The sequence below is a fragment of the Gymnodraco acuticeps genome, unplaced genomic scaffold (genome assembly GCF_902827175.1).
Source record: "Gymnodraco acuticeps unplaced genomic scaffold, fGymAcu1.1, whole genome shotgun sequence".
Taxonomy (NCBI): Eukaryota; Metazoa; Chordata; class Actinopteri; order Perciformes; family Bathydraconidae; genus Gymnodraco; species Gymnodraco acuticeps.
The window spans coordinates 455,128-482,087 of NW_022990235.1; the positions used below are offsets into that span (position 1 = coordinate 455,128).

Here is a 26,960-nt window from a genome sequence, read left to right on the forward strand (position 1 = left end):
GGAATAGTTTTTCTCTGAGGTTGTTAGTTACAATCCTTCAGCCTGAAAAACCTCAGACATAATTCACTGGGAAGAACAAATGCTATTCCATTTCAAACAACCAACTGGCTCTTAAAGCCTAATTTGACGGCTGAACCTCAGGACCAAGCCAGTCATGGGAACTTGCTGTGCCTTCGTGCATTTCTGTGAAGTTCTGGTAGATTAATCTCAATGTAAACCATCAAGACTAATCTTTCGATTTTGTTTTTCCATGTTCAGCGTGCCCTAGGTTACGTTTTGGTCAAGGATGCCAGATGAAGTGTGTGTGTGAGAACAATGCTCGCTGTGATCCGGTGAGCGGGCGGTGTACCTGCGCTCCTGGCTGGACCGGACACAACTGCAGGAAAGGTAACTTTTTCAAATTCTGCACACACTTTTGTATTCAACAGTAAAAGATGTCCCTCTCACTCGTATGTGGTGTTTCTGTGGCAGCGTGTGATGCAGGGCACTGGGGCGCAGACTGTGCAGAAACATGTGACTGCAGGAACGGAGACGGCAGCTGTGACGCTGCGACGGGCCAGTGCAACTGTGAGGCCGGATACACAGGAGCACACTGCCACCAGAGTATGTAGCTATGTGTTAACACATTTAAACGACCACAGTGTTCATCTCTCATGATATGTTATGATGGCGATGTAATGATCATGGCATTATGTCAAGTGTTTGTTTGTATAAAAACGACTATAAAGTAATTGCACACCAGAAAGTCATATAGATATGAAAAATAATGGGAAATCCTGCACTCTGACAGTCGCTTATCTTCACTTTAATGATCTTTCAGTCTGAGATGAAGGTCTGAGACTTTGTTAATACAATGAGCACAGCTTTGGGTGTTTTGGTTCTTCCAGTTTGTTAAAAAATAAAAACAATCCTGGGAAAAACTGGTGGCCCTCTTTTCAAACTCAAGGATTCAAAAACGTAGTTCAGAATAATCAATCAGAATACTTTATTTGGATTTATAGACCATGGGGCACGCTTCAATGACTACATCCACTCCTTTTTTAAATCTAAGAGCTTAACTTTTTCTAAGTTATTTGAAGCTACAGATCTCTAGTCTGTGACTCTAAGTCGTATGTTATTCCCTCAGAGTGCCCATCCAGTATGTTTGGTCTTGGTTGTCGCCATCGGTGTCAGTGTGACAACAAGGCGTTGTGCGACCATGTGAGTGGAGCGTGTACCTGCCAGGTGGGATGGACTGGAAGCTTCTGTGAAAAGGGTAAGAGTTTGCACAACATCACAAATTCACCTACTTAATATGTATACATGTCAGTAACAGCGTTCCCATCTGTGTGTGTTTCAGCATGTCCTCAGGGTTTCTACGGACTGGACTGCCAGGAGAAATGTTTGTGTCTTAATGGAGGAAGCTGTGACCACGTCAGCGGAGTTCGTTCCTGTCCCGCTGGCTGGATCGGTTCTTTCTGCAACCTGAGTAAGTTACAGCTGCCCAAAGAAAGTTAAACGTTGATGTGTTGGTGGACATTCGTGTAGCAGCATCAAGGCACCGAGAACATCTTTGTAGCGCTGACTCACAGTGGAACAAAAACACGCTTGGTTTCAGAGTTATTTGGGAAAACTCAGCCCAGTCACACATGAGAAAGCACCGCCTCGCTGCTCCCCATGCTATGGCCTGTATCAATTACCAGACACTGGAAATTTCACTTTTGATCAGCAAAGTTCATCAGGAGGTAATCATATTGTTTGCCCCTCTCCTGGCAGCGTGCCCCACCGGTTTCTATGGGGAAGGATGTAACCAAACCTGCAGCTGCCGTAACCATGGCATCTGTCACCCGGCCAGCGGGCAGTGTGTGTGCACGGCCGGTTGGACCGGGCCCAACTGCACTGAAGGTGAGTGAACACAACACAGGGCAAAGTAATCATCTTTATGACAGGTGAATACATTCAAGATGGTCTTCTCTGTGCGTTTTCCTCCCAGAATGCCCTGCAGGGTTTTACGGGGCAGATTGTCGGCAGCGCTGCTTGTGTCAGAACGGAGCGACCTGTGACAAAACCAACGGAAAATGCACGTGTTCCCGCGGATGGACGGGCACAGCCTGTGAACTTGGTAAGACTCAGAGAAGCTGTGAGTAAGAGTCTCCTTATGTGTGACCACAAAACCACCTTCAGATGGATCATTGTTAGGAAAATTCTCTTTTTTTTACAACTCTGGTTTTATTTTTGTATATTTGGCCGTCATTTATAATATATAATATAATGTACTCAGGCTAACATTGCTATGGCAAAGCCTTGGCGAGAAGCAGGTTGTATGTATGCCAACATCTTTACTTTCTCAAGGTTTTTATTTGGAGTTATAACCAAAAGTGAACACCTAGACACACTGGAAAACTGTGTGCAACTGAAAGTCAAAGCTGATTCAACTGATGTCTGTTTAAATTGCCTTAGTTTTCACTTCCATATAACCTGGAAATGTGTTAAATACAGGCTTGTGTGTCTTGCCTTGTCAGGTTCTACTTTACCACTGCAACAAGTTTTACATAAAAAGTTATAACAATAATAACATGCTTGCGAAATAATTGGATTTCATTGGTGGATTTAGTGATTTGGGAGCGTTTCAGGCAGAATAAAAAGTAATTTAAAAACACTCATATAGTGTAGTTAGCCATAGGTCTTTATAGTATGCCAAAGAGTAGTATAAATTAAATAAAGTCATGGTATAGTATGCCATTCAATTTATTTTTAGATTTAGTGTGGTATGTTATATGTTATTAGACAATTTACAAATGTAAGTCCACTCCAAACCATGTCACATCAGTTTTTAAACAAATGTAAATGGCTTAATCCAACTGCCAATGACATCTGAGCAGAAGTTCAACCAACCAATCAGCAAACAGACCAACATCTTTAACTCATCACACTGTAAACACGACAAACGTTTCAAAGCTGATCCAAAATGAGAAAACGAATACACCCTTATGTATAAACATTGATCAATGTTAATCTGAGGCTTTTCTATAGTGAACGTTTTTTGGCTGAGCTCTACAAACTTTCTGAATTCAGCCTTGTCTTGCAAAGCAATAATGATGTTGGTTAATCTGGACAGAAATGCTGAAAAATTACCTGAGCCCTGAAGTAAATATTTAAAACACTGTTCTACTGTGCTCAGGAAATTCAATCCGCTGTCTTAGTTCATTTGTTTGTGCCTACAATCTGGCTATTCGCTGGCAGAGTTAGTTTCTGCACCACAGACGAGTCTGCGCTGTAAAAGTCTCCGTCGACCCAGTGATGACATTCCAGCTCCTTCTCCCTCCGAGCTCCTCATCACACTCTATCCTCCCTCTGTGCCTGTTACAACCTTTCCCTGTCGGGCCGTGCCAGGCCCAGTCCCCCCTTCATGCTCAGGAAACCTCTAATCCTGTAGCTGGAATGCTTTTACCCTCAAACTCTGCGGCTACTACCTATGATTGCCAACTCCATACTTTGTTTAACTGTAAATTATCGGAAAAAACTAAACATGTTGCAGCGCTCAGCAGAAATATGACTGCATATCATTCAGGGATTTAAGGACCATTTATTGTCATTCTGCAAGACAGGGTTGCATAACGAAGTGCAGCTGTCTTTTCATGCTATCAAAAAAACAAGACAAATCTAAATCAGTTGTGTTTTTCTGTGGAGATTTTTGTTTTTATTTGCGTCAGGGGCATGAAGAGATCATCATCTGTTTATTTTCTTTCTCTTGTCTCACTTTTGTTTTCTGCTCCTGCACCCTGCTGTGTGTTTGCACAGAGTGTGTGTCAAGCCGGTTCGGGGCGGACTGCCAGCAGCAGTGTGAGTGTGAGAACAGCGGCCAGTGTGACAGACAGAGCGGAGAGTGCAGCTGCAGCGCCGGCTGGGTCGGAGAGCGCTGTGAGAAAGGTGAGTGTGCTGCACAACCAGAGCAAAACACTGTGGTGAAGTTAGTTCTAGGTTGGATTTTTGACGGACATTGAGTTTGGTGATCTTCCTCAGTTTCACTGAAAGCAGTCAGGGGATAGTATCAGAGCCCTCGCTCTTAACCACATCAATAAATTACTTTTAGGATATATAAAATACAAAATGTGTCCTACTGTATGTGGCACAGCTTTTTTTAAATAATGATGTGTTTTGATTTGATCTTACAAAATTATTACAATAACAGAACATTTCAGTTTTTTTTAAATAATGATGTGTTTTGATTTGATCTTACAAAATTATTACAATAACAGAACATTTCAGTTTTTTTTTATAGCTCATAATTGAAAACACTTGGATTTTAAACAAAGATCTTCTATCAAAAATGTCAGTAAAATTCACTACACATCAGTCAGTCATAGAGTGAATGTATGTTGGATATCCAACCTTAAACTAACTTGCCTGAATTAAGTTGTTTAGTTAATTATAACCTCTATTTTGCACCTTTTCTGCTCAGCATGTGAAGCAGGGTTGTTTGGTGCCGGATGTGAGGAGAGATGTCAGTGTGTGCACGGAGCGTCATGTCATCACGTCTCTGGAGAGTGTCTGTGTCCACCAGGGTGGAGAGGAAGGCTCTGTGACAAAGGTACAGACCTGACCTCATGACACTGTGGGGCACTCACAACCACTTTGGTGGAGGTGTTGGAGTTTACTTGATTTTGAAATGTTTTGTCCAAGTTGTACTTCAGCTATTGCTACTTCCTGTTTACTGACACTATTTCATTTCTGTCTGGGTGGGAAGAGTGATCCTGTCTCAGTTGCCCACATATTTCATAGTCTAAGCAGAAAGTGTGTTAACATATTGCTCAGGTTTTAAAGGTCTGAAGCAGGTTTATAATTGGGCTATATAAATAAAACTGTTTTTCCTTTATGACATTTTACCTGGCTTATGTTTGTCAGGGATCTTTACACTTCCTATGAGTAAAAATGTATACAAACTTATAAATCATTTTCAGTTGACATATATGACAAATAGAGTGGTAGATATCTACAAGCAGCATCCTTTGCAAATGAAAATGTGCAAAATGTCTCCCAGTTACAGCTGCAATTATTTCATTTTGTTTCCACTTTGTTTCCTCTCAGCGTGTTTGCCGGGCGCGTATGGAAAGGGTTGCATGCAGCACTGCACCTGTGCTCAGGGCACATCCTGCCATCACGTCTCTGGAGACTGCGGCTGTCCTCCTGGATTCACAGGAAACGGCTGTGAGCAGAGTGAGTGCTGCAGGACCGACGTCTGCCTCCGGGACAAAATGAAGATGCTTTTATTAACTCAGTCTTGCGTTATGCTTTAAATGACACATTGTTGAAGCATGAGAAAGCTAGAACATCTCTAACTAACCTGTACGTTCCTCCCTCAGCTTGTCTTCCAGGAACATTTGCACAGAACTGTAACCAGGTCTGTCAGTGCTCGGAGACGAACCAGCTCTGCCACCCGGTGTCCGGCCTGTGTTACTGCGCTCCAGGTTTCCATGGCCCCAAATGTGACCAAAGTACGTAAAACAGCATATTTATACCTCTTAAACATATATCATATTATACTGGAGTAAAAGCCTTTTAAAACTACATATTCTCTGCTGTTTTAATGTAATTTTCAGTTTGTGGAAAGGGTCGTTATGGTCCAAACTGTGGGAGCGAGTGCCAGTGTGAAAACGCAGGGAGATGCATTCCTTCCACTGGAGCCTGTGAATGTCCAGCAGGGTTTATAGGCGCACGCTGCAACATCAGTGAGTCCATCTGTAACTTAAATACAAAATATGCAACCAATTATTGTTAGAAATGTATTTTTATTATTTATCTATAGAATATAAAAAAAGAACAGACTGTACAATTCTGTCATTGACCGATCATTAAAGAGTATTAAAGGTAATCTAATAATGATAGTATGGGATGACCAGTGTCTGTGTTGTCTTGGTGCTGACAGCGTGTCCAGCGGGGCGTTACGGAGTGGACTGCACTCGGGTGGCGCTGTGTGGAGTCGGAGCTCAGAGTGACCCGCTCACCGGACGCTGTGAGTGCACCCCCGGGCGCAGAGGAGACGACTGTGGACAAGGTGAGCACTCAATATTTACATTTTGATTTATTTTGTGTTGTCTTTACAGTTAGCCATGTAGAAAGTAAGCTTTTCTGAAGCAGGATCAATTACACATTTTGTAGGAAACAGGTTAACTACTTACAACTTCAGTCAGTGCACACATATGCAATAACCTGCACCTGAATAATGGTGGGGTTAAAGCTTAGAGATATGATTGAGCGGATTAATGGTTTGATTCGTCTTTTGTTACCAGTTTTTCCTGCTTATTTTCAAGTTGGAGGAAAATAATCTTTTACAAATATAAGAAAAAATAAATAGTTGAACTATAGTGAGGAAACAAAGCTGACTAATTGTATAACTTAGGAACTTTAGAATTGGCTTCAAACATCATCAGTCATATCTCTGTCACCTCTGGTTTATCTCTGTCCTGTTGACCTCTAAACGACCTCAGATCTCTAAGATGATAAGCCTTCTGATCATTTAAAAGTCTAGACTCCCCTGTGCAGGTTTCCATTAGTGTCACCGACTCTCTATGTTCACTGTGATGGATGTACAAGTCTTACTGTACAAAAATGAATAGCAGCAAATGGCTCCTTCTGAAGAAAACAATCTTCTGGCATGTGCTGGTACAGTTAAAGTTACTGACAACAACAGGAAGTATTTTTAGTGAGGGAAAACAAATATTCTGAACTTGTTTTGAGTTGTCTGTTTTGATAAGAAAGCCAGATGTGTTCTGCGGTTTAGTTTGACGGTGTGTTTCCTCCCTCAGGCTGCCCGCCAGGCTGGTTTGGATTGGACTGTGTCCAACGATGTAACTGTAGCAACGGTGGGGTGTGTGACTCTGTGACCGGAAACTGTACCTGCGGCCTGGGCTGGACTGGCTCTAACTGTGATAAAGGTGACACACACACTACTATATTTCTTGTGTCTGGGTCTCATGGATGTCATTTATGATTTGTTCTAGCATGCTCAATCCAAAATATGTCACTAATGTAAAGTCATTTTGTTTCTTTTTCTTATGTGTCCTTGTGTTTTTGCTTCCCAGAATGTCCTGCGGGCAGATTTGGTGCCAACTGCCAGCTGAAATGTGACTGTCAAAATAAAGCTACTTGTGACAAAGTGACAGGGATGTGTCAATGTGGTCCGGGCTACTATGGACCTCTGTGTGAACACGGTGAGAACTGAAGGGAAAAACACACACAAAGAGAAACACAAGCATCATTAATGTTTTATAAAGAACAACACTGTTAACTGATACCAATATTTGTAAATTGTAAGAGTTGTCTATAGCGAAGGAATGCATAGACCTTTACTGCTGTTAATTACAGTTACTTCAGGAGGCATTTCCTTTATCACAATGAGAGTTGGCAGTGTTTTGTTTTTTGGGGTCAATTATTCCCCTGTCATGCTGTTCACTTAAACAACAAATGCACACTTTGTTTTTTTCATTTAATTTAAACATTTTCAATCTCTTTCTTTTTAATTATTGTCTGTGTACTTGGGTAAATTCAGTTAGTTCTAAATATAAATGGTCTCAGTCTTATAACAGTGATTAACCTTGGTCAGTGTCCTAAACTATACTATGTCCTTACATTGGCATGGTAAGTCCTTAAATGGTATGTTTATGAAAGTGTGGGAACCCTATTTTACACTAAATTATTAATCCAATAGGAACAATTAAAACCATAAAGGTCGTCCTGAAATCATATCCTGCCAATCCCTCGCCCTCAGCCTGTCCTCCCGGTCTCCACGGCCCTCTGTGTCAGCTGCAGTGTGACTGTGTGAACGGAGCCTCCTGTCACCCGGCGTCGGGACACTGCATCTGTCCTGCAGGATCCCGCGGAGCTCGCTGTCACAGAGGTAAGTCACATCACAGCTGATCACCACAGAATAATACCAGGATCGAGGGGAATTCTCAGCCTAATGTCCTCTGTCTGTTCCTCAGTGTGTGAGCAGGGGACGTACGGTCCTGGCTGTGCCAAGCTGTGCGACTGTGAAGACGACGCTCCCTGTGATCACGTGACAGGAAGATGCCTCTGCTCCTCCGGGAGGACCGGACTCAGATGTGACATCGGTAATGTTCTAGCAATGTTCTGTTTTTTTTTAGACATAATTATCGTTTAATCAAATGGTAGTGAAATACAGAATCTAACTAAAAAGGATATCCTGTAGGAAAATCTCAATTCAAACTATATAGCAGTGCAAGTAAACCAAAACATGCGGTTAAACCAAACACCTTGATTAATTTAGACCAGGGGGAGAATCGGTTGTTAAGAACAAAGTATCTTATTTTTTTTGCTTGTTAATTTTATAGTTCAATCTTGGAGGATGTTAACCCAGGAATTATACCTTTTTAGGTGTGTTTCTCTGGTATCAAAGACATAGGATTCATTTTGTGTAAAAAGATAACATTTGGTTAAAATACATTTTTGTTAAGGCTAACCTTAGATTGACTTTGAAATGAGTCAGTTATCCATTAATGAGTTTGAAAGAGGTGGGTTAATAAAGCATGTTGTATTGGAGAAAAGCAATGCATTTAATCATCTGTTCTTTAGCATAGGCTGGTGTTTGGCCAACCATTTTAAAGGATAAAACTGTGGCTGCGAGGGAGTGCGGTCTTTGATCCAGAAGGTTGTGGGTTTAATTTCAGCCCGTGCAGTCAACATGTTAATGTAACCTTGGGCAAGATCCTTAGATGCTCCTGATGGCATAGGCAACTGTGTGTGAATATGTATGAATAATGTTAGCTTCCCTAGAGCAAGTGGTACTGCTCTGTGTTAATGAGGTGTGAATGACTCGTAGTATGTAAAGCACTTTGAGGGGTCGGAAACACTATATAAGTACACTCCATTTACCATAACAGTAGTTTGAAACCGTTGTCAATATTCTCCTCCTTCTTCTGGAGAGGGAAAATTATTATTTCCCAAAAAATCAAACATTATGACATCTACCTTTGTGTATTTGTATTAAGCTGTGTGTTAACGTCTTGTGTCAGACTGCAGAGCGAACCACTACGGGCCTGACTGTGCAGAGACCTGTGAGTGTCACAACAGCTCGCAGTGCGACCGGCGTAGCGGCCGCTGCTCCTGCCTGCACGGCTGGATTGGGCTGTCCTGTCGAGAAGGTAGGATAATGACTAACCATCCGGACTGACACACTCCTGCTGTCTTATCTGTTATTGTACTCTCCATTGCATCCACATTGACGGCAAGTGCTTTGCTGACCCATGAGGCAGGGCAGAAGTGACATTTAGCTGACTTGGTGAAATAAGAGTAAATAACTAAAGTGCTGACAGCGATACGTTCCTGCAGCGCTGCACTTTGTCGTGTTTGTTCTGATCAAATATGAATGTGTGCGTTTCCTCAGGTGGACCTCCAACCTACGGAGGAGACACGCAGCACGAACACTCGTTATAGCACCTGACTGCAAGACTACAACGAGGACAGATCGACCATGTTTTACTGAAGTGACTCGAGTGAGTGGAGACTTGTGACAGGAAGTTGTAGTAGGCAGCTGGAAGGCCTACAGGGAAATAGACTCTGATGAGAACTGCAGTTTCCTGTTTGGACCCGAGCTGGATGATTTTTTTTTGGGTGCCAAAGTGTCCTTTGAGCTGTCAGCCTGACCTGCCACAGAGGTACTGTGTGAATGTTCTTGAGGTCAAAGTGGAACGAACACACTTTTAGTCTTCAGGATTAAAATCCTCAATGACTTTATCCGTAGGGTGCCGTGACAGGAGATTATGGTTGCATTTACTGCACTTTTGGTATTTTGTGTTTATATGTTGTCCTTGAAATACCTTTTGCAGGTACTGTGTATAAAATATAATTTTTTAAGGAGATTGCTGGATATGATGCAACCTGAGGCAGTTTAAGATGTTATGACATACCACTACTATGATGTTGTGTTTTAATCTATACAATATGAAGTATAACCTCAGTCCAATGGTGCTATGTTGCTACAGTGCAACAAAGACTATATTGATATTCAGACCTTTACCGTTTAATATCAAAAGGGAGCACATTCCTAAATATGCCTTGACACATGCTGGAATTTTACAGAGTCACTAAGGATTACACATTTATATGCACCTTATTTGGTGTTAAGTCTAAATATTTGATGTTGTGTATAAATTGCTTCATATTTATATTTCTCACAGTTGTATAATACAATTAAATATACCGCAAGTTAAAAATGCATTGTTTGGTTTCCAATGGATAAAAGTGACTTTGCAGCTTTACCAAATTCACACCCAGAATATTTTACACCAATAAAGACACACAGATGTTTGTTTACCATTCTTATTTTATCATTATTTCATTTTCATTGAAGATCGAAGCTGTACATCCTGTCTAAATTCAAATTCAAGCACAGTGCAGATAGCAATGCCTGCAAAAGAAAAAAAAAGAAAAGAGAAAAGGCAGAGGTGATCACAACCAGAAATATATACAAAGGTCAAACTATGTACAGGAGATACCAGGCTCTCACTACGTCATTTTCAGAGTGAATTCAGTCCGACAATGCATTCACTTCAGAGCATTCCTCATACACAACACAAAGAAATTGCTTATTTTTGTCAGTCTTAAACCAATACAATACTGATAGGAAAAATGCAGCATCATGAAAAAAAACTGTTTTCCGATTCTCTCTACTGGCTAAAACATAAAAAATATATTCTCTGTATAACCTACAACCTTCTGTAAAATAAGCTCTGTTCATCTGGGTGGCTGGTTTCATTTCTGATCTAGTCATTAATGTTAGAACAGCAAATATGCAGAAACTAGGACCTCTTAAAGCATGAATTTCTCCTACACAGGCGAGGGCACCAGCTAACAACACTTTAGCCTTAAACATTAAAGAGTTATTTCTACAATGTGCAGAAACCTTTTACACCAAGAGATCTTTGTTGGGCAGGTCAGCACGATGTGAAATAACACTGATGGTCAAACTAAATGCACAGCGATACCATTTAAAGGGAAAGTTTGACATTTTAGGAAACGCACTAAATGGTTTTCTATGTTAGTTGGAGTCAACTGATATCACACATCTGTACAGTAGATATGATGCTACAGCCAGCAAACTTAGCTTAGCATAAAGAACTGGGAACAGGAAATACAGCTAGCATAGCCTGTATCCAGTCTGCCTACCAGCTCCTCTCAAGTGTTGTAGTTAAGATATGTTGTGCTAAATCTGTAAAATATAGCATTTTGCTATTTTATTGCGGTGTTTTTGAGGTTGGTTTCCCCTACCTTTAAAATGAGATATGTTAAGTTGATTATTGAGCTTTAGAGTAGCTGGTAGGTAGATGAGGTGGTCGGACTAGCTGTTTGTGTTTTCATACTTAATGCTAAGCTATATAGCCTGCTGCTAGCTGTGAGGATATTCAGCAGACAGATATAAATATGGTGTCAACATTTTTTTATTTGACCGTAAGAGCATAAATAAGCGTATTTCTCATAATGCTGAACTTGAAGTCTCAGGACGTCCTCCCAACTCCCTGCAGTTAAAGGTACTAAGACACAGGAACTCCACAGACTAAATTAACTAAAAGTTATTTTTTCCCCTCTTTTGAGAAAACACTCAAGACACAGCAAATCAAACGTATACAGGGATCAACTAATACAACAGGCTAAAGCAAGGGATATACGTTTAGTTGCTCCCCCCCATACAAACAAACAGGATCAACAGCAGAGACATGACATCACATTGTTGCTGCAAATCACCTAGGAGGACTCGAGGAGCAGACCTCGTCCGCACAAATCCTGCACAATAACTTCCACTTCATTCAAGTAATCATTTACATTTAAATGACCATTTTCTTCATGTGTTTATTTTTTCTGCTAAGAATCAATATTAATCAGCGGTTAGTTAAGATTTGTTACCTACACGTCTTTAGTAAGCGGAGTAGCATCACCTCACTTGTCCCGTAGGTGCTGTAGGCTGGGTGAACAGGGGTCATGCTTTGAGGATGTAACATGCTATCCACTTGTGCTTTAATCACAGTAAGAGAGCACCCAAAGGAGAAACAATGATATAGGGCCGTGTCAAAATCTGCAATAATATGTCTGACACATCTCAGGTTGTATGTTGCCTGAAACAAACCTTACCAATCTTAAAGCAGTTAGCTGTACTTATGCATTCTGTATATGAAGGACATATTTGTTAACTACTGTAGTATAACAGTGTGATCAAGTAAAGATATATATTTATATGGAGTCAAGTCCATACCGTTGATAGATAACAAGCTGGACAGCACATGCGCCAAGATGACTTCTATAATCTTGCAGGAAGTGAGTGTGAAACCCTCGGGTGTCATCAAAGAGAGATGAAGAAGAAGACGATCTTTGGATCAAGCCACGCTAAATTTTCACCGGTCCTGCCTAGTGTCTGAACGAGAAAGAAAGACGGACGAGTAAATACAACCTCCTGACCATGTGCATGCCAACACACGTCTAAAACCACCTGCTCTGTTCCCTGAGCTGCTGCCACGCACTGATTCACCGGACACTCCACCACCGCCTCCAACTAATGCCACCACCACCAGTCAGCGTACAGTATTTACTGGGGACACGAAAGGGCAGCTGTTAACACGCCAAAGCCCAGAGCAGAGTCTGATAAAACTGTAAATAAGGCAAAAAACTTGAGCAAAATGTGGTCAAGGAGAAGTTTCCATGAGATGTGGAGCCAGCACTGATATATGACCACTTCCTACACAGTAAATCCTCAGCCTGAAAACAGAGAACAGATTCCAGAGGACACAGTGAAGCACGACGCTGCATTCGATTTAACGCGACTGCAGTTTCTACTGATAGGGATGAATGAAAAGCTAATCTCTTCTTTAGTGGCAGACAAGGTGCTCCGACTCGTCGTCACAGACATTTCACAGGTAAAGTCGGAGGAGGAGCCTCATTCCCCCTCCTCATCTAGGCCGCCGCCGACACACTCAGACAGCAGGAGAGTCGGAGCATCGGGCTGGACCGACGTACCGACAGTAAAGACACAAAGGGAGGATGAGGAGGAGAGCGGATTATCAGGAGATATTAATCTATAGTGCAATGGCTCTGAGATAAGACTATTGTTATACGCATCCTCTCCCCTCCTTAGAACATCCCTCCACCTCCAACACCTATACTGACAATACTAAAGTGCTGATTGTTAAAGCCCATGGGAAGGCTCGTACACTGACAACGTCGACAACACACACAAAAGATTTTTCAGAGTAACCTTGACCAACTTGTACAGTACAGTACACGGGTGTTTTGTAAACAGAACGTCCAAGGAACAAATGCATGGCTATGGTACATGTGCAACAGAGTAGTTCTGGTATATTCGTATTAACTTCATCTTCCTTTTAGTTGCATTCAGTTTTAGAACAAAAAAGAAAGACAAATCTGGCTGCCAAGCAAGCGTGTGCTTTTTTAAATTCTTTTTAAAAGGTATTTTTCTTTAAGGTTTTAAAATACGTTCAGCTGAATTGAATGTATAACTGATTTAAGTATGAGCGCATATCCCTAACCTCCACTTTGTCTTTCTTCCTTTCCTGTGGAGGTGACAGTATTCTCCCCCCCTTTTCTTATCTTATCCTTGTAACTCACTAGAGGCGCCCTGGGTGGCCTTGGTGTGGCCAGCCTCATGCGCCAGGGTCTCACTCAGTAAAAGCTCAAGCAAACAGAGGATCAGGCAAAGGTGGGGCGCTGGGGGGGGGGGCACTGCGCGTTAGGAGCGGTAGTCCTTTTTACTGTACGGCTTGTTCCCCAGGATGCTGTCCACCTCGTGTGTGATGGACGTTGACAACTTCGGAAGAACCTGCAACGGGGGATAGACACAAATGTTATATATGTATTTTGCAAAATGAACTGTCAGAGGTGTTGGACATTGTTTCACAGAGAAAATCATCTGAAATCGTCTGCAGTTGCGTGTCACAGCCTCTAATAGCACTGAATGGTGACTTTCATTTCTTGTAGTTGCCGCCTAAATTGGGCTGTCCATTCCACTGCAACTTCCAGATCGTAACTTCCAATAAAGAAAACAAAAAACTAGAAAAAGGATAAAACATTTGGAGTTTAAGGAACCTCAGCAGAATGTACCTCAATTATCGCAGTAAAAGTACTCATTACACAGCAGCATGCTCTAGAATATTTTAGTGTAAGTTAATTTACATGAATACATTTTAAATAGATGTATAGTTTAATTTCTCATTGATCTAATTAAACGAAAAAAATCCGTTGTTGAAAATCCTTTGTTTCCTAGCTATAGTGTAGCCAATAATAAAACAAGTTTCAATAAAGGCATTGTATTTGTATTTGATTAAACATGGACTGTGTTACAATTTCAGCGTGTTTGAGGAAAAATACCCTGTTAAAAGGAAACTGCAGAGCCCTGGGGAAATGTGAGCACAGCATTTCAAAAGCGAAATATCAAATGTGCTGATGGAGAGACAACCTATAGTGCGAACACATCCAGGACACACACACACACACACACACACACACACACACACACACACACACACACACACACACACACACACACACACACACACACACACACACACACACACACACACACACACACACACACACACACACACACAAGCATATACAAAGCACCAGAATATAAAAGCGTAAGAATGCTTTTGGCTGCAGGCCAGACATAATGTGAGGACAAGATGTAAAGCCCCACCGGTCTGAAAAACCTATTAAAAGAGTGCATTTTATCAGGAGAGGAAGAAGTGGCCGTAAGCTCGCCTCCAATCCCCCTGGAAAATGATACTCGGCTGACCTTATTAACTCGGTACAGTAGAGCACCCAAGCGTGCAGCAGCACACAGCCCAGGAGGCCGAGCCGTACCCGGGAGAGGAAGCTGCTGCTGCAGACTGTAAGTCACGAATAGGGCCTTATGAAACGGGTCAGGTCACGTTTTTCCACAAACTCAGCAGCTGATTTGCAGAAAACAAACATGTTTACCATCTCACTTGTGTGTGTAGCCTCACCTGTATCGCTCCTATGTTCTCCATCAGCTGTTCGGTGCTGGACGCCCCTAAAAGGACGCAGCTCACCCCCTCATTCCGTAGGCACCACGCTGCAGGGGACCAGTAAACAGCAATGACATCCAAAACCACCACTTTGTACAAAACACACTCTCCCACAGCGTCACACAATCATATTCACACAACATACACCAGTTTAAAGGAACATAAAAGGCTTCCTGTTGGCAAATTAAATATCGTATAAAACTGTCAGCAAACTCTGCACTCACATCACACAGCATACACAGCCTTTACATATCACAGTAGAAAAACACACCCCTCCACTACAAGAAAATCGTGGCAAACGTGCTATCAACCAAATGTTCTGATGCACAATATAATATTTTATTATTATGGATTAACATGTGATAGCAGCATTTTATTGTTTAAGATGGTTGAAAGGAAGCTAACTTCCTATTATATATACTGTTTATATTTTGTATAGTATACACGCCATATTGTGATCTCTCAGGGAGAACTGACACAAAAACCTCCTCTGTGTTTGGTGTGATTATTATTGGGATCTGTATTAAGCAAAACGACAGCTCCGAAAAATAGGCTTGTAAGAAGATTACAGGAAAAAAAGATGAAGAATTTAGCTGTAGAAATAGTGGAATTATAATTCTACGCAAATCCTCAACCAGCGTGGAAATCTGGCCAAAGATGACATTTGGAGATCGAGCCCTGAACTTCCCTCAGGTCTCAGATAACATCTCACAACATCTAGTACTAATGGTAACTAATTACCACCTGATTCTCCTGATCCAGCAGCACCAGGCCTCAGTATGAAGCCGAGGCAGGAAGGAGTCCATCATTGTTACATAGTTTTATTAATACTGGAGTGCCACAGTGATCTAGAGGACGACATGATGGGCATGCATCTCCTGTGGTGCCTTCAGGAGCGCTGGAAGGATTTATGCTGGTTGGGGAGATGAGGGTGACTGCTAATGGCCTGTGTAACCTAATCTATGACACTGCATTACTGCGAGGGTGAAAAATCTGCCGTGATCTGTGCAGAGATAGGAGAGGAAGTCCCAGATTGACTTTCCTGAGACGCTGGCCTGGCGCTTTAACAGCCCTCCAAGGAGTCGACGTCTTCGAGGGTTTGCACATTCTCATTTTCCTGCCGGGCAGTGAATCCATATCGGCCACTGGCTGGATTTATGTCTGGGTTGTTATTTTAATGCTGACACTGTAGACTGTTAAACACTTGTTAACACCACAGATCTGCAAATGTATACTGTAAACATAATAATAAATTATATTTCTATAGCGCTTTTCTTGAACCCAAAGACGCTTTACATTTGGGAGGGAGGGTAGACAAACAAAACAAAACCAAAAAGAAACAAAGAAACAAAACATGTTGGCATTGCTTATGTTGACATTTACATTACTGTCTTATGCAATCAAGGGAGAGGGATTCTTGTTTAGTAAGATACTGAATTAATTGTGGAAATGTGTCGCTGGCAGACAGACATTTAAAGATGAATTTAAGTTGAGTTACCTTTTAATGTGCTCGTTCTTAATTTCCTTCATATTCACTTTTTCTCATTTACGCCTGTTTTAAAAAAAACGCTTTTAAAGCTGTTTCGTCACACACACACATATACGTGACAACACAGCAACAAACAAACAAACCAGACATCTGCCAGAGAGGTGTTGACCTCGGCCCGCCCGAGGCAGAGGGACGGACAGACAGACAGAAAGAGAGAGAGCGGCAGAGTGTATCTGCGTACCGATGGCGAGTTGGGGCAGAGTGCAGCCCAGCCGCTCCGCGATTGCCTGCAGCTCTTTCAACTTCGCCTGCTGACGCCGGCCCTCCTCGCTCAAGATCTTGTCCTTCAACCACTGGTAACCCTGTTGAAAACACAGCACACCTGCTCAAAAACACAGCCCTGCTCACACACCGCTGGCCTGCAGCTCCTGTGTCACCAGGGCCTGTTTTTAAACATGTGACTCTGTCTCATGCTATCTAAGCCTCAGTCAGGGAAACACACCTAGAGCTATGATTACTTAAAATTACAAAGTATTAGAGTAAAAAATGTAACTGACTAATACTGTTATTTACTAAAAATTCAATCCAATGAGTCAAAACAGTATTATATCCAAAAAGAGAAACAAGGGTCAGAAATTATACCATTATGCCATTATTAGAATATGATTAACCACTTAGAATAATCAAAGAGCCAAAATACCAAAAACCACAACACTGAACCAGACAGGAAAATGCACATTCCACACAAGTCACCAAAAGTACTACACAACACCAACACGGAGAACTACTACCTCTACTCGACAGTCACTGACACACAAACTACAGATACACAACATTTTTGCTTGGAGAAGAAGTTGTCTCTGACTCAAGAATTACTCTACTTTTTAAATTCTAGATCTCAAAATGTAGTTTTTAGTTTTTGTATTTCTAAAGCAAAATGTGTCACTATAAAGTAAAATGTTCTGCTCGGTTTGTGTAAACTGAATGAAATCATTAGAACCGGTTCTCTTCTCTATTAACTCATTCACACCAACGCAACTCCAGTTCAAGCTCCTTGCTAGAGCTTTTCAGGTTCCGAACCGGTTCTTCGGTTTAGCGGAGGCTCTTTTCAAACCGCCCAGAGTCCGACTGGTGCTGCGTCATTGCGTCATTGCGTCATCGTTTGCGTCATGACGTAACCGTTTGCGTGCCTGCTTCATAAAGCCAAACCGCGTGGAAACCCCTCACAGCTGACACCGACAACAACAACAATGGCCGATTGTGCTCCAGCTTCCTCGGTACCTCTTCGGAAGACCAGATTCCCAGTAGGTAGCTGGTCTCTTCAGTGGACCACTGCTGCTTGTTAAGTTTCTCCATCGTTGTGTACAAGCTGGATACAACGCGGGCTTCTTGTTGTTGTTCAGGAGTTGCCCCCGTCTCGACGTAAGCGTGACGTATGCGGTGCTTTTGCTCTGGCCGGACAATTTTTTGGTGCTTGAAACTAACCGGATTCCGGAGCTAAGAGGCTGCTCCGCTGCGGTGTGAAGAGGAAAACCCGGTGCTTTTCAAGCTCCAGCTCCGAACTGGCCCCGAAACACCGTTGGTGTGAATGAGGTAATTGTAAGGTTCCTTTGTGCTTGAAAAGTCTAAATAAATAGGAGTTGCTTGGAATAACAGGAATTGCTTCATGATACATCAAGCCATTCAATTATTCAATTCTAGATAAAAAACAAATGCTTGCATACGTAGTCTCAGATTGAAAACAAACTACTTCAAACATGATGGACCTGTTGTGTCATACATGTTGTGTGTTTATCTCATGTATTGTGCATGCAAGCGGTGATGAACAGCACTGCTCGGGAGAGATGCAGAGTGCATGGCGTCAACCATGGCACTGAAAACACAGAGACATGAGAGAGAGCACAGAGTTACAGAACCTGAAAGACACAACACACACAATAAGCAAACAGAACAGGGGGAGAGGCAGAACAGTGACACCAGAGATGATCCGAGCGGGAAAAACACAAAAAAACATCCAGCGACATTTGTCTACCTTCAGAGAGGCCCGTGAGTAGGGAGGCACCCTGCCGTCATATTTCCCTGAGATGATCCCACAGGCCAGAGGCGACCACGTCATGGCCCCCACCCCTGAGAAGACAGACATGTGATCGTCAAGACACTAGGACTCTCTGAAACCATTTCTGTGCAAATTGGCATATAAGACTCTGCATTATTTTTGTACAATTTGTGTCACCTAACATCTGGAAGACCTCAGCCAAAGTCTACTCCTGCTCACCTATCTTATGGAAGAGCTCAGGTAGCTGCACCTCCACCTTCTCTCTCTGGAACATATGGTACTCAGCCTGCTCACAGATGGGAGGTATCTGGTTGAATTGTCGCGCCACCGAATACGCTTCCTAAAGGAAAAAGGAACAATTAAGCTCCTATACTATAAAGATTGAACATCAGGAACAGGTAGGATACAGCAAGGTCAGGGTATGTTTGGAATTATAATCTGCCCCGAGTATCCCTGATTATATTGGATCTTTGTTCACACCAAGTCTCACCATTATCTCCATCGGGCTCCAGCGGGAGGTTCCCCAGTACATGGCCATGCCCTGGTTTATCACATGGGTCATTGCTCGAACCGTTTCTGTAAGTAAAAACACACAAACATGTAAACAACACCATCAATGCACCATCAGAGTCGCACTGTTGTGTTTGTAGAAATGCATTTTCCCTGCTCTTCTTCTCAAACATATGAATCAGACAATGTCCTGCATGTCTATCTGAGCCACTTGTTCTGTAATATTATAATGTGTGTATTTGATATCATTTGCAATCCAAATGAGCTAGGCCATTCAGGAGAGAAATAGGAGACCGATTATGTTAATCAGAATGGTGAGCAATTTATTCAGATGAGGATGACAGCTATTCATAACACAGCACACTTGAATGGCATTATTGTAGAAAGATATTTGTTGTCTGCATCATGCTACAGGGCTACAGAAGAGGAGCCCAGTGAAATAATGAGGACTATGATGGTAAGATGGTTCATTGACAGGGCGTGTTCATGAAGTTTGTGAAGTTTTGTGCTGAATGAATGTTTCAAATATTCTGATGTTTTTCCTTTCACTCACACTATATTTTATTTGAGGACATCAGATAGGAATTTCATTTTACAGCCAAATCTGAGCTTGTGAGACAGCACATGAAACATCACATAACCTGACTTTAATTTCCGTCTTCTTATCGGTTAGAGTATCAAGAAAAAACACGAAGCATGTATGATAACAAGAAGAGATTCCCAGAGAACATCAGGAGCACCAGAATGTAATAATGAAGTCCCCAAATAACCCTCCACCCATCCATCTGTTCACCTTGCTGATGCAGTGTTTCTAAAAGTCTATCTGACAACCCAATCAGCCTGCTTTCATCTAGTGGGCGCTTGGCTTCAGAGGGTTTCTCTGTAAACTGACAGAACAGCAGGTCACCACTTCTTCACCCCGTACACACTACCCTTTAGCTTCTGCCAGAATAAAACTCACCAGATGGTCCAACAACTGTGGTTTTAAAGAAATGGATGCAAAGCTGTCAAAGCAAATTGTGGGCAATCTTTAAAGGGCAGATGAGCAAAATAATTGCCTTGACTTTTAAGTCAAACAACACCAACTATTTCTGACTAATCAGACACTGAAGTATTGCGAAAGAGTCGAGGCCAGTGAAGCATCAAAGCGGAGGCAGGAAGGCGACCTCTGACCGATCTCTGTAACCCGAAGGGGGAACTCTGACTCAGGAGCAAATGCATCCTGTGTGACCAGCTGAGCCCACACACAGTTAGCACTCTGCCATTTAAAGGTATGCAGCATCAGTATCTACACTCATTCTGACTGTGGAGGAGGATGCACCAGGACAACATGCAGCATTTAAAAATAGATATTTCAGTTACAAGAGGTTTGTGAGTCTTTGCATTGCAGTAGTCATAGAGACAGAAAAGAGGGGATTTATTTGAATGTGCATATTACAAAATTAAGGAAACATGTTTGCGGGAATGGAAACAAAACATGTGATGATTCAAAACCATTAAGGATAAAGTAGAGACAATAGAAACATTACCTTCCATAGGTGTATTAGGGTCCGGTCTGTTTGCAAAAACCACATCCACATATTCTAGCTGCAGTCTTTCTAGAGAGGCTTTTAAACCTGGAAATAAGCAACATTGTTAGTAAAGTGGTATTGAACCTCTGCTGTGCCACATTATTATGTTCTTCATACAAAATTAAACCAATATACTGATAAACAAATAAAGGAGGTGTTTCTTTAATCATTAGTGGTATGAAAACGTTTTGTTGGGACCCCCGGAGTGTGTAAATTGTTATAAAAGTAGCCTTTATCCCCTTAACCCTCCTGTTGTCTTCGGGTCAAATCTGACCGATTTACTACTTTCATCAATCATAACTTTTTTGTTTTACATTCGATTGCATTAAGGCTTTATGATATCCTTCACAGTAGACATTTGAACATATGAAATTGCTGACCACCACTTTTATTGCATTTTGGATGATTTAGTCAACTTTGTAACACCCATGGTGTTCCCGGTCAAAAATGACCGCCATAAAGAAAAGGAATTAGTAACCATCCGGATCAGATAAAACACACACACCCACACCCACACATACTCTAGATGTGTTCCCCCCCTTATGTGCCCATTCCCCCCATGTGAACACAAACACACACAGAACAATTTGACACATTTCCCACTCGTATGTGCCCATCCCCCCACATGGATCACACCTGGCACAGCAATACATGTTCAGTGTCTATTCTTTGTATATTTACTGCAGTTGTTCATGTATACCAGTAGTCTGATACAATATTTACAGTTTGAAAGGATGTTCAATGATATTTGGTGATGGTTAATGGTTTTTGTGTTAATGTGGTTAAAACAAAACAAAGACAATAGGAGGGTTAAGCCAAAAATATCAAATTAAGAAGTTTTTTGTTGTTGCAGTGTCAGCATTTAACACAACAACCTGTGGCGCTGCTACTTACCTTCTATAATGTGTTTTCGAGATAAACCTCTTTCAGTCTCCGCTCTAAAGAAAAAAAGAAATACAAACAATAACTTTCAATATGACTGGACCTGCCCCCTCTGCGATGACATAATATAAGCAAAAGAACCTGAAAACAGATTAGTTTGGATGAAACATGATCCCATTACCAAGAGCATCAACCAGAACAAAGATAATACAGGAGGATCGTTTCACATTTGAGTCAAAGAAACTTACTTTCCACCCCAGAAGATTTTTGTTGTTATCACAAAAGTTGAACGTCTGAAAAAGCAAAAAAGAGAGCACATCTGTTACAACAACTGGCACACACTGAGAATGATAGCATACGCCTTATCCAATCCAACGTAATTCCTCCCTATTAGATACCACAGTAAAAAACATAAACCAAACAAACTATACATGTACTACAACATACACTCTCTTATTAACATTTGCATATTTGTTTTTAATAACAAGTCAAACAGGTTGATTCCCCCTGTAATACATATTTAATTTGACTGTGAAAACATCTAATTGAACCAACTGTATTTATATACATGTATTAGCAACAAATACATTTAATAAGATTACACATCATGATAATATTGAAAATGTGTCTTTGCCCTGTAGTATTTTTTACTGAATAGAGTGGGTAAGCATCATTATGTTACTTAATCGAACCTAGCTTGCTTAGCTAACATTAGCTTTGTTATTTAGCCAAGCAGGACAATGCAGCCCACCTTATATTACATGTATTAAACAGCTAAGATGAAAAGCTCTGACGCCTCCTTTAGGCAATCATGCATTTCTTTCTATTCTATCAGTGTCACACACCTCCCACAATAAATGCGATTGTGCCAGAACTTGGCAACTAATGAGTGTTGGTAGGTATATAACTTCACAGGGCTCTATACAAATGTCAACCCAGGACTGAAAAGGTAGAGGACAAGGCACTAAAAGTTCATCCATTATTCAGCTTTGAGGGGGGGACACAGGAGAGTGGGCATGGCAAGGCTGCCCGCATTAATCTTTCATCTTCTTACCTTACAGTTTCAATTTGCAAAACACAGCCTCCCAATATGTGCAAGGAAGTGGAAGGTATGAGATTAGGGAGGCTGGCTGGAAAAATGAAAAAAAGACTCAATATGAGTGTGTCTCATACCTCCATCCTTTCTTTTTTATGATGTTTCCGAGCACCACCTCTGCCCTGTGAAGCAGACAGAGAGAAGATTGAATACAGATAGTTTTCAAATGATAAGAGCGTTTAATCCTGACTGCATGAGGGATGATTTTAAATCAAAGACAGCAGTCCAACTTTGCAAACATACTGTATAATGCATAAAGGGTGTGGGTGTGTGTGTCTGTGCGTGCGTACAAGTGTGTGTTTGACTAGCTGTGCTGTGGGGCCACCAGTATGTCACTCATTAGCAGCCACAGGGTGCTAATGAGTGACATTAATATCAACATGTGGCCTATCAGGGCTGGGCTGAAACCTGTCAGTCCTTCCAGTCCTCTAACTACGACCAATAACAAGACACCCCCTTAAGCACAGTCTCATAAAATGTATTTCGGTTCTCCTTAGGAGGGTTCAATTTGGATGCACTGATTAATAAAGCCAGCTGCAGTTTTCAAATAAATGTTTTTGTTGTTAGAAGTGTGGAAAGACTACAATGTATTTCACCTATGATCTGTTAGTGCTCCTGCCAGTGGGAGTGTGTCTGTGCAGAGACAGTATAGGTGGTGGTTCTAGTAATCAGATTCTCCTGCCACCTATTTTAATTAATAGGTAATATTTTCATATTTTTTAAGCAGATCTTCCAAATATTCTCTAGTGTCAGCCATCCCAAACCCCTCTGCCTTGCTCAGAAACAGTGATGAGCATTTCACAATAGTTTACTAAACAATACATTCATTAATTGTAAGTTGCAACCCTGGTCTGGTTAGCGGGCAAGTTGCCCTGGAGATAGATACAAAGACAGTTAGCTCTAATAGTTCATTTGAAGTTTAGAATGAGGGCAAAAAAAGTTTGAAGGGGAAATTATAAAATTGTTAATATATGTGCTATAGTAGTAAAACATTGCATGTGTGTTTTTTATTTATTTAATCAAATAGGAGTACTTGGAAGGTAGAACAGTAGGTGCTGAACAATTACCAGCTGTTTCAGACCCTGTTAGCTGGGACCAAAAAATGTTTTAACCAACAAGCACTCAAGCGTTCACCTGAGAGCAATATTGTGTGTGTGAGTGTGTGCACGTGTGTGTGTGTTTTGCTGGCAAACACCCACACAGTGCGTTGGCCTCCTGAAATGTGAGTAATTTGAGCCGAAACATAAGGTACAGTGCGCCTTAAGCAGGTTGACTTTCTGTACTCATCTATTAATTAGCTATTTATTCCAGCGTCGAATTGATGTTATGACTGAAGGCAGAAGCCAATGACACAATGCTGCATTATTCATGCGTTTACAATATACTTTATTACTTTCAGATTTCTATGGAATTATGCTTCCAATTTGTCAGTGGTTTCACACAATATCATGCAATTAATGTGCATCTACTGTAGTCGAAATGTCTAAGCCTTAAAAGAAATGAAGAAGGAAATTCTGTTCTGCCAATTAGTCGCATACTTTAAATGCTTTCACGCCATATGTGTTTGCTGATAACAGCAGCTCAGCGGGACACGCAAAACATGTTTGTTTATGCAATTACATATTTTATTTATATTTCCGAGAAACACAACATACTGCATATTGGGACTGATACGCTGGTTTAGAATCCCAATCAATATATAAACATGTGTATGTGCTGAATGTTTATTTTGTGACAGTTTCTCTGTTTTGTTGGGCCAAGCCAGAACAAACGTCATCAGCCAAAGGAGAAGTGTGAGCACAGCTTACAGACCTTGTTTATCTGTCCACGCTCGCGACACATAACCAACATTACAGCTGCTGACTGCACAGCCACCACCAGCACCACTTCACGTTCTCTAAGTCTTACTGATAAAGGAATCACAGTCGCACCAAGGACTTCACATGAAAGCTTTTTTTTTTCATTCTGAAGTGTAAATTGTGTGATTTGTTTTACTCCTGGGTTTGTGTGTAATATAAGCTACTCAGCGCAGTGGAAGCTTTCAGGATTAACACCTGTGCAACACATATGGAGCTATGTGACATGGTATCACAAACATTTGCACGTGTCTAACGGATTTGTCCTGTCTGTCAAACTGTGGTTTGTGTTATTGACGCGCGATGATCAAAGTCACAGGCGGTAAAACTTTTGTGTCAAAGTTTTTCTGAGCCACCTCCTAAAACACCAAGGCAAACATGTTGTTGAAAGCCCCCCCCCCCCCCCGAACAATAAAGCATGTACTGGTGACATTTAGCAGACAGCAGCTGCTGGAGCATTTGGTGAGAACATCGCTAAGACTTACTGCATGATTGTCTTTTTGTTTTCTTTTAATTTACTTTTGTGAGACACTCTGATGCGTCTACCCAAACATAACAGCAAAACTAGGCTATTCTTGGAAGGATTAAAATATGACTTGCTGCTGTTAATCAGAGATACTGTTTGCAAAGGATAATCCCTTAGATTATTTCAAAGCACCCAAATTACTACAAAGCCAGATTAATCCATGTTGGAATATAAACCATCACTATAGCAATAAGGCAGTGCAAGGCGGCTTTCTGAGGTTAAACATATCAACAGTGGCTGTCCTGTAAATAGAGACAGAGACTATGAATGTCTGAACCGTCATGAAGGCAACAACGACATACTGTAGTGTTGATGAAAATAAACCTTAATACTAGGTGGAAAATCAATTATTAATTTTCTGATCTTGCTTTTTTTCTTCTCTGCACAACCTACAGTAGTACCAGCTCATCAACAACGATTTTTGGTCTTGTGCCTTCAGCTCATGCTAATGTTTACAGAGAGTCATTTGTATGGATGCTCACATCAGTATATTTGCAGTCCAGTACATGTTGTTGCTATGTGAACTGTGGGACAGGATATACTTACTTCCCAGCAGCGTATACCTCCGCTGTGTCAAACAGATTGATGCCATTTTCATAGGCCAGAGTCAGTAGCTGCTCTGCCATCTGTTGAGAGATCAGGGGAGAAGGAAAGGATGGGGTGAGATACCACCAATATCAGGTGTAAGAAGATTTGAATTATTACGTTTCCTTTAAAGACTAAAAGAAGGCTGAAAAGCTTTGCCTTCCTATAACATGTGTTTATCCTCTGGCTATTGACTCGCTATGGCAGTATGTTTCAACTATAAGTGAAAATAGGCTTCTCGAGCAACGAAGGATATGCCGGATCATGTGGAGGGTTTCCATTCCAGCTTTGACTGATTGAGGATGACAAAATCCATCTGCTCTCACCTCATCCGTTATCTGTCCGCCGAATGTCACCCATGTTCCTACAGAGGTCGACAGGGAGGCGGGTCAGAGTGTAAGTAAATAATCACATGTACACACAGAAGAGCAAGTGAACAGTAATACTATATTCTCTGCAAATAGTGCAGAAGAAACCAGCCATTTCTGCAAAGACACTAGAACTCTCCACTGAATGGTCTAATTGTTCTCCCCATTTAAAGATAAAAAACGTTCATGAATGAATGCCCCTCACAAATCTGTTGAAGTATTTGGTTATGCAGCAAGCTTCTCAGTGTGTGTCAACATCCAAAAAGACTCTTACCTAATCCAAGGCAGGACACCCGCAGGCCCGACTTCCCAAGGTTTCTGTCAAAACAGAGAGAATTACATTCACATTATGCAGCAAGGAGGTGGCAGTGATTTGTGATATTTTGCACTCCAGCAGTGGCTATGACCATGATGAGAGTAGGACTTTAGACCTCACTTTAAAACTGAGATATTGATAGATACATATATGAATACAAATAAATATCACTCTTCTGTTATGTGAGGAACACTTTTTACTGCAAGCTTGTAAAGAAAAACAGGGGTGGTATGGATTTGAAGGCAGCCTGCATCTTCTGCAGTACTGCCACATGTATGTTGGATGTGTAAGGTGGTCTTCTGACAATGATAATATGCGTGTATGTGTGCAGTGAAATGTCAGAGGAAAGCGGGAGAGAGGAAGTGAGTATTAAACGGGACCACCATGACATTCAGTGAAATTTCTCACAGCACACCAGGATCCCTCAGCCGCCATCTGACTAAAATCCCCCGCAGCAAAGAGGAAGCTTGACTGCTCACAACAACTTGCTCCTTAAGCTGGCGTCTCTGAGCCTATCACCGTGCAGACAGACCCCTCTGCTGACAATCACAGCTTTGGTTTGGGCTTTGACTCTTTTGTGCAAGCTTTGAAACTTTCCAAAGTTATATATGGATCCTAGTCGAACGGCAACTCTAAAAAACTGATCCGTTTGAAT

At 41.6% G+C, this 26,960-nt stretch overlaps 2 protein-coding genes across 6 annotated transcripts in view; one reads left to right on the top strand and one right to left on the bottom strand.

Moving 5' to 3' along the window:
• The window catches only part of megf6b (multiple EGF-like-domains 6b), a 54,124-nt gene extending 43,808 nt beyond the window's left edge, over positions 1-10,316 (top strand). For both annotated transcript variants that reach the window (XM_034218980.1, XM_034218981.1), the window contains 18 exons: positions 259-387; positions 472-603; positions 1,127-1,255; positions 1,340-1,468; positions 1,756-1,884; positions 1,973-2,101; positions 3,781-3,909; positions 4,442-4,570; positions 5,068-5,196; positions 5,343-5,474; positions 5,580-5,708; positions 5,906-6,034; positions 6,786-6,914; positions 7,062-7,190; positions 7,748-7,876; positions 7,962-8,090; positions 9,012-9,140; positions 9,383-10,316. In XM_034218980.1, the coding sequence (XP_034074871.1) occupies positions 259-387; positions 472-603; positions 1,127-1,255; positions 1,340-1,468; positions 1,756-1,884; positions 1,973-2,101; positions 3,781-3,909; positions 4,442-4,570; positions 5,068-5,196; positions 5,343-5,474; positions 5,580-5,708; positions 5,906-6,034; positions 6,786-6,914; positions 7,062-7,190; positions 7,748-7,876; positions 7,962-8,090; positions 9,012-9,140; positions 9,383-9,432 (2,249 nt within the window). In that variant the 3' untranslated portion in view covers positions 9,433-10,316. The remainder of the gene's footprint in view (positions 1-258; positions 388-471; positions 604-1,126; positions 1,256-1,339; positions 1,469-1,755; positions 1,885-1,972; positions 2,102-3,780; positions 3,910-4,441; positions 4,571-5,067; positions 5,197-5,342; positions 5,475-5,579; positions 5,709-5,905; positions 6,035-6,785; positions 6,915-7,061; positions 7,191-7,747; positions 7,877-7,961; positions 8,091-9,011; positions 9,141-9,382) is intronic.
• kcnab2a (potassium voltage-gated channel, shaker-related subfamily, beta member 2 a) overlaps positions 10,304-26,960 on the bottom strand; it is an 86,018-nt gene continuing 69,361 nt past the window's right edge. For all 4 annotated transcript variants that reach the window (XM_034218985.1, XM_034218983.1, XM_034218984.1 and 1 more), the window contains 13 exons: positions 26,264-26,307; positions 25,948-25,985; positions 25,583-25,662; positions 22,732-22,776; positions 21,807-21,851; positions 21,571-21,614; positions 20,635-20,721; positions 19,086-19,171; positions 18,815-18,935; positions 18,572-18,666; positions 16,781-16,901; positions 15,009-15,097; positions 10,304-13,822 (listed from right to left, as the gene is read on the bottom strand). In XM_034218985.1, coding sequence (XP_034074876.1) covers positions 13,733-13,822; positions 15,009-15,097; positions 16,781-16,901; positions 18,572-18,666; positions 18,815-18,935; positions 19,086-19,171; positions 20,635-20,721; positions 21,571-21,614; positions 21,807-21,851; positions 22,732-22,776; positions 25,583-25,662; positions 25,948-25,985; positions 26,264-26,307 — 985 coding nt within the window. In that variant the 3' untranslated portion in view covers positions 10,304-13,732. The remainder of the gene's footprint in view (positions 13,823-15,008; positions 15,098-16,780; positions 16,902-18,571; positions 18,667-18,814; positions 18,936-19,085; positions 19,172-20,634; positions 20,722-21,570; positions 21,615-21,806; positions 21,852-22,731; positions 22,777-25,582; positions 25,663-25,947; positions 25,986-26,263; positions 26,308-26,960) is intronic.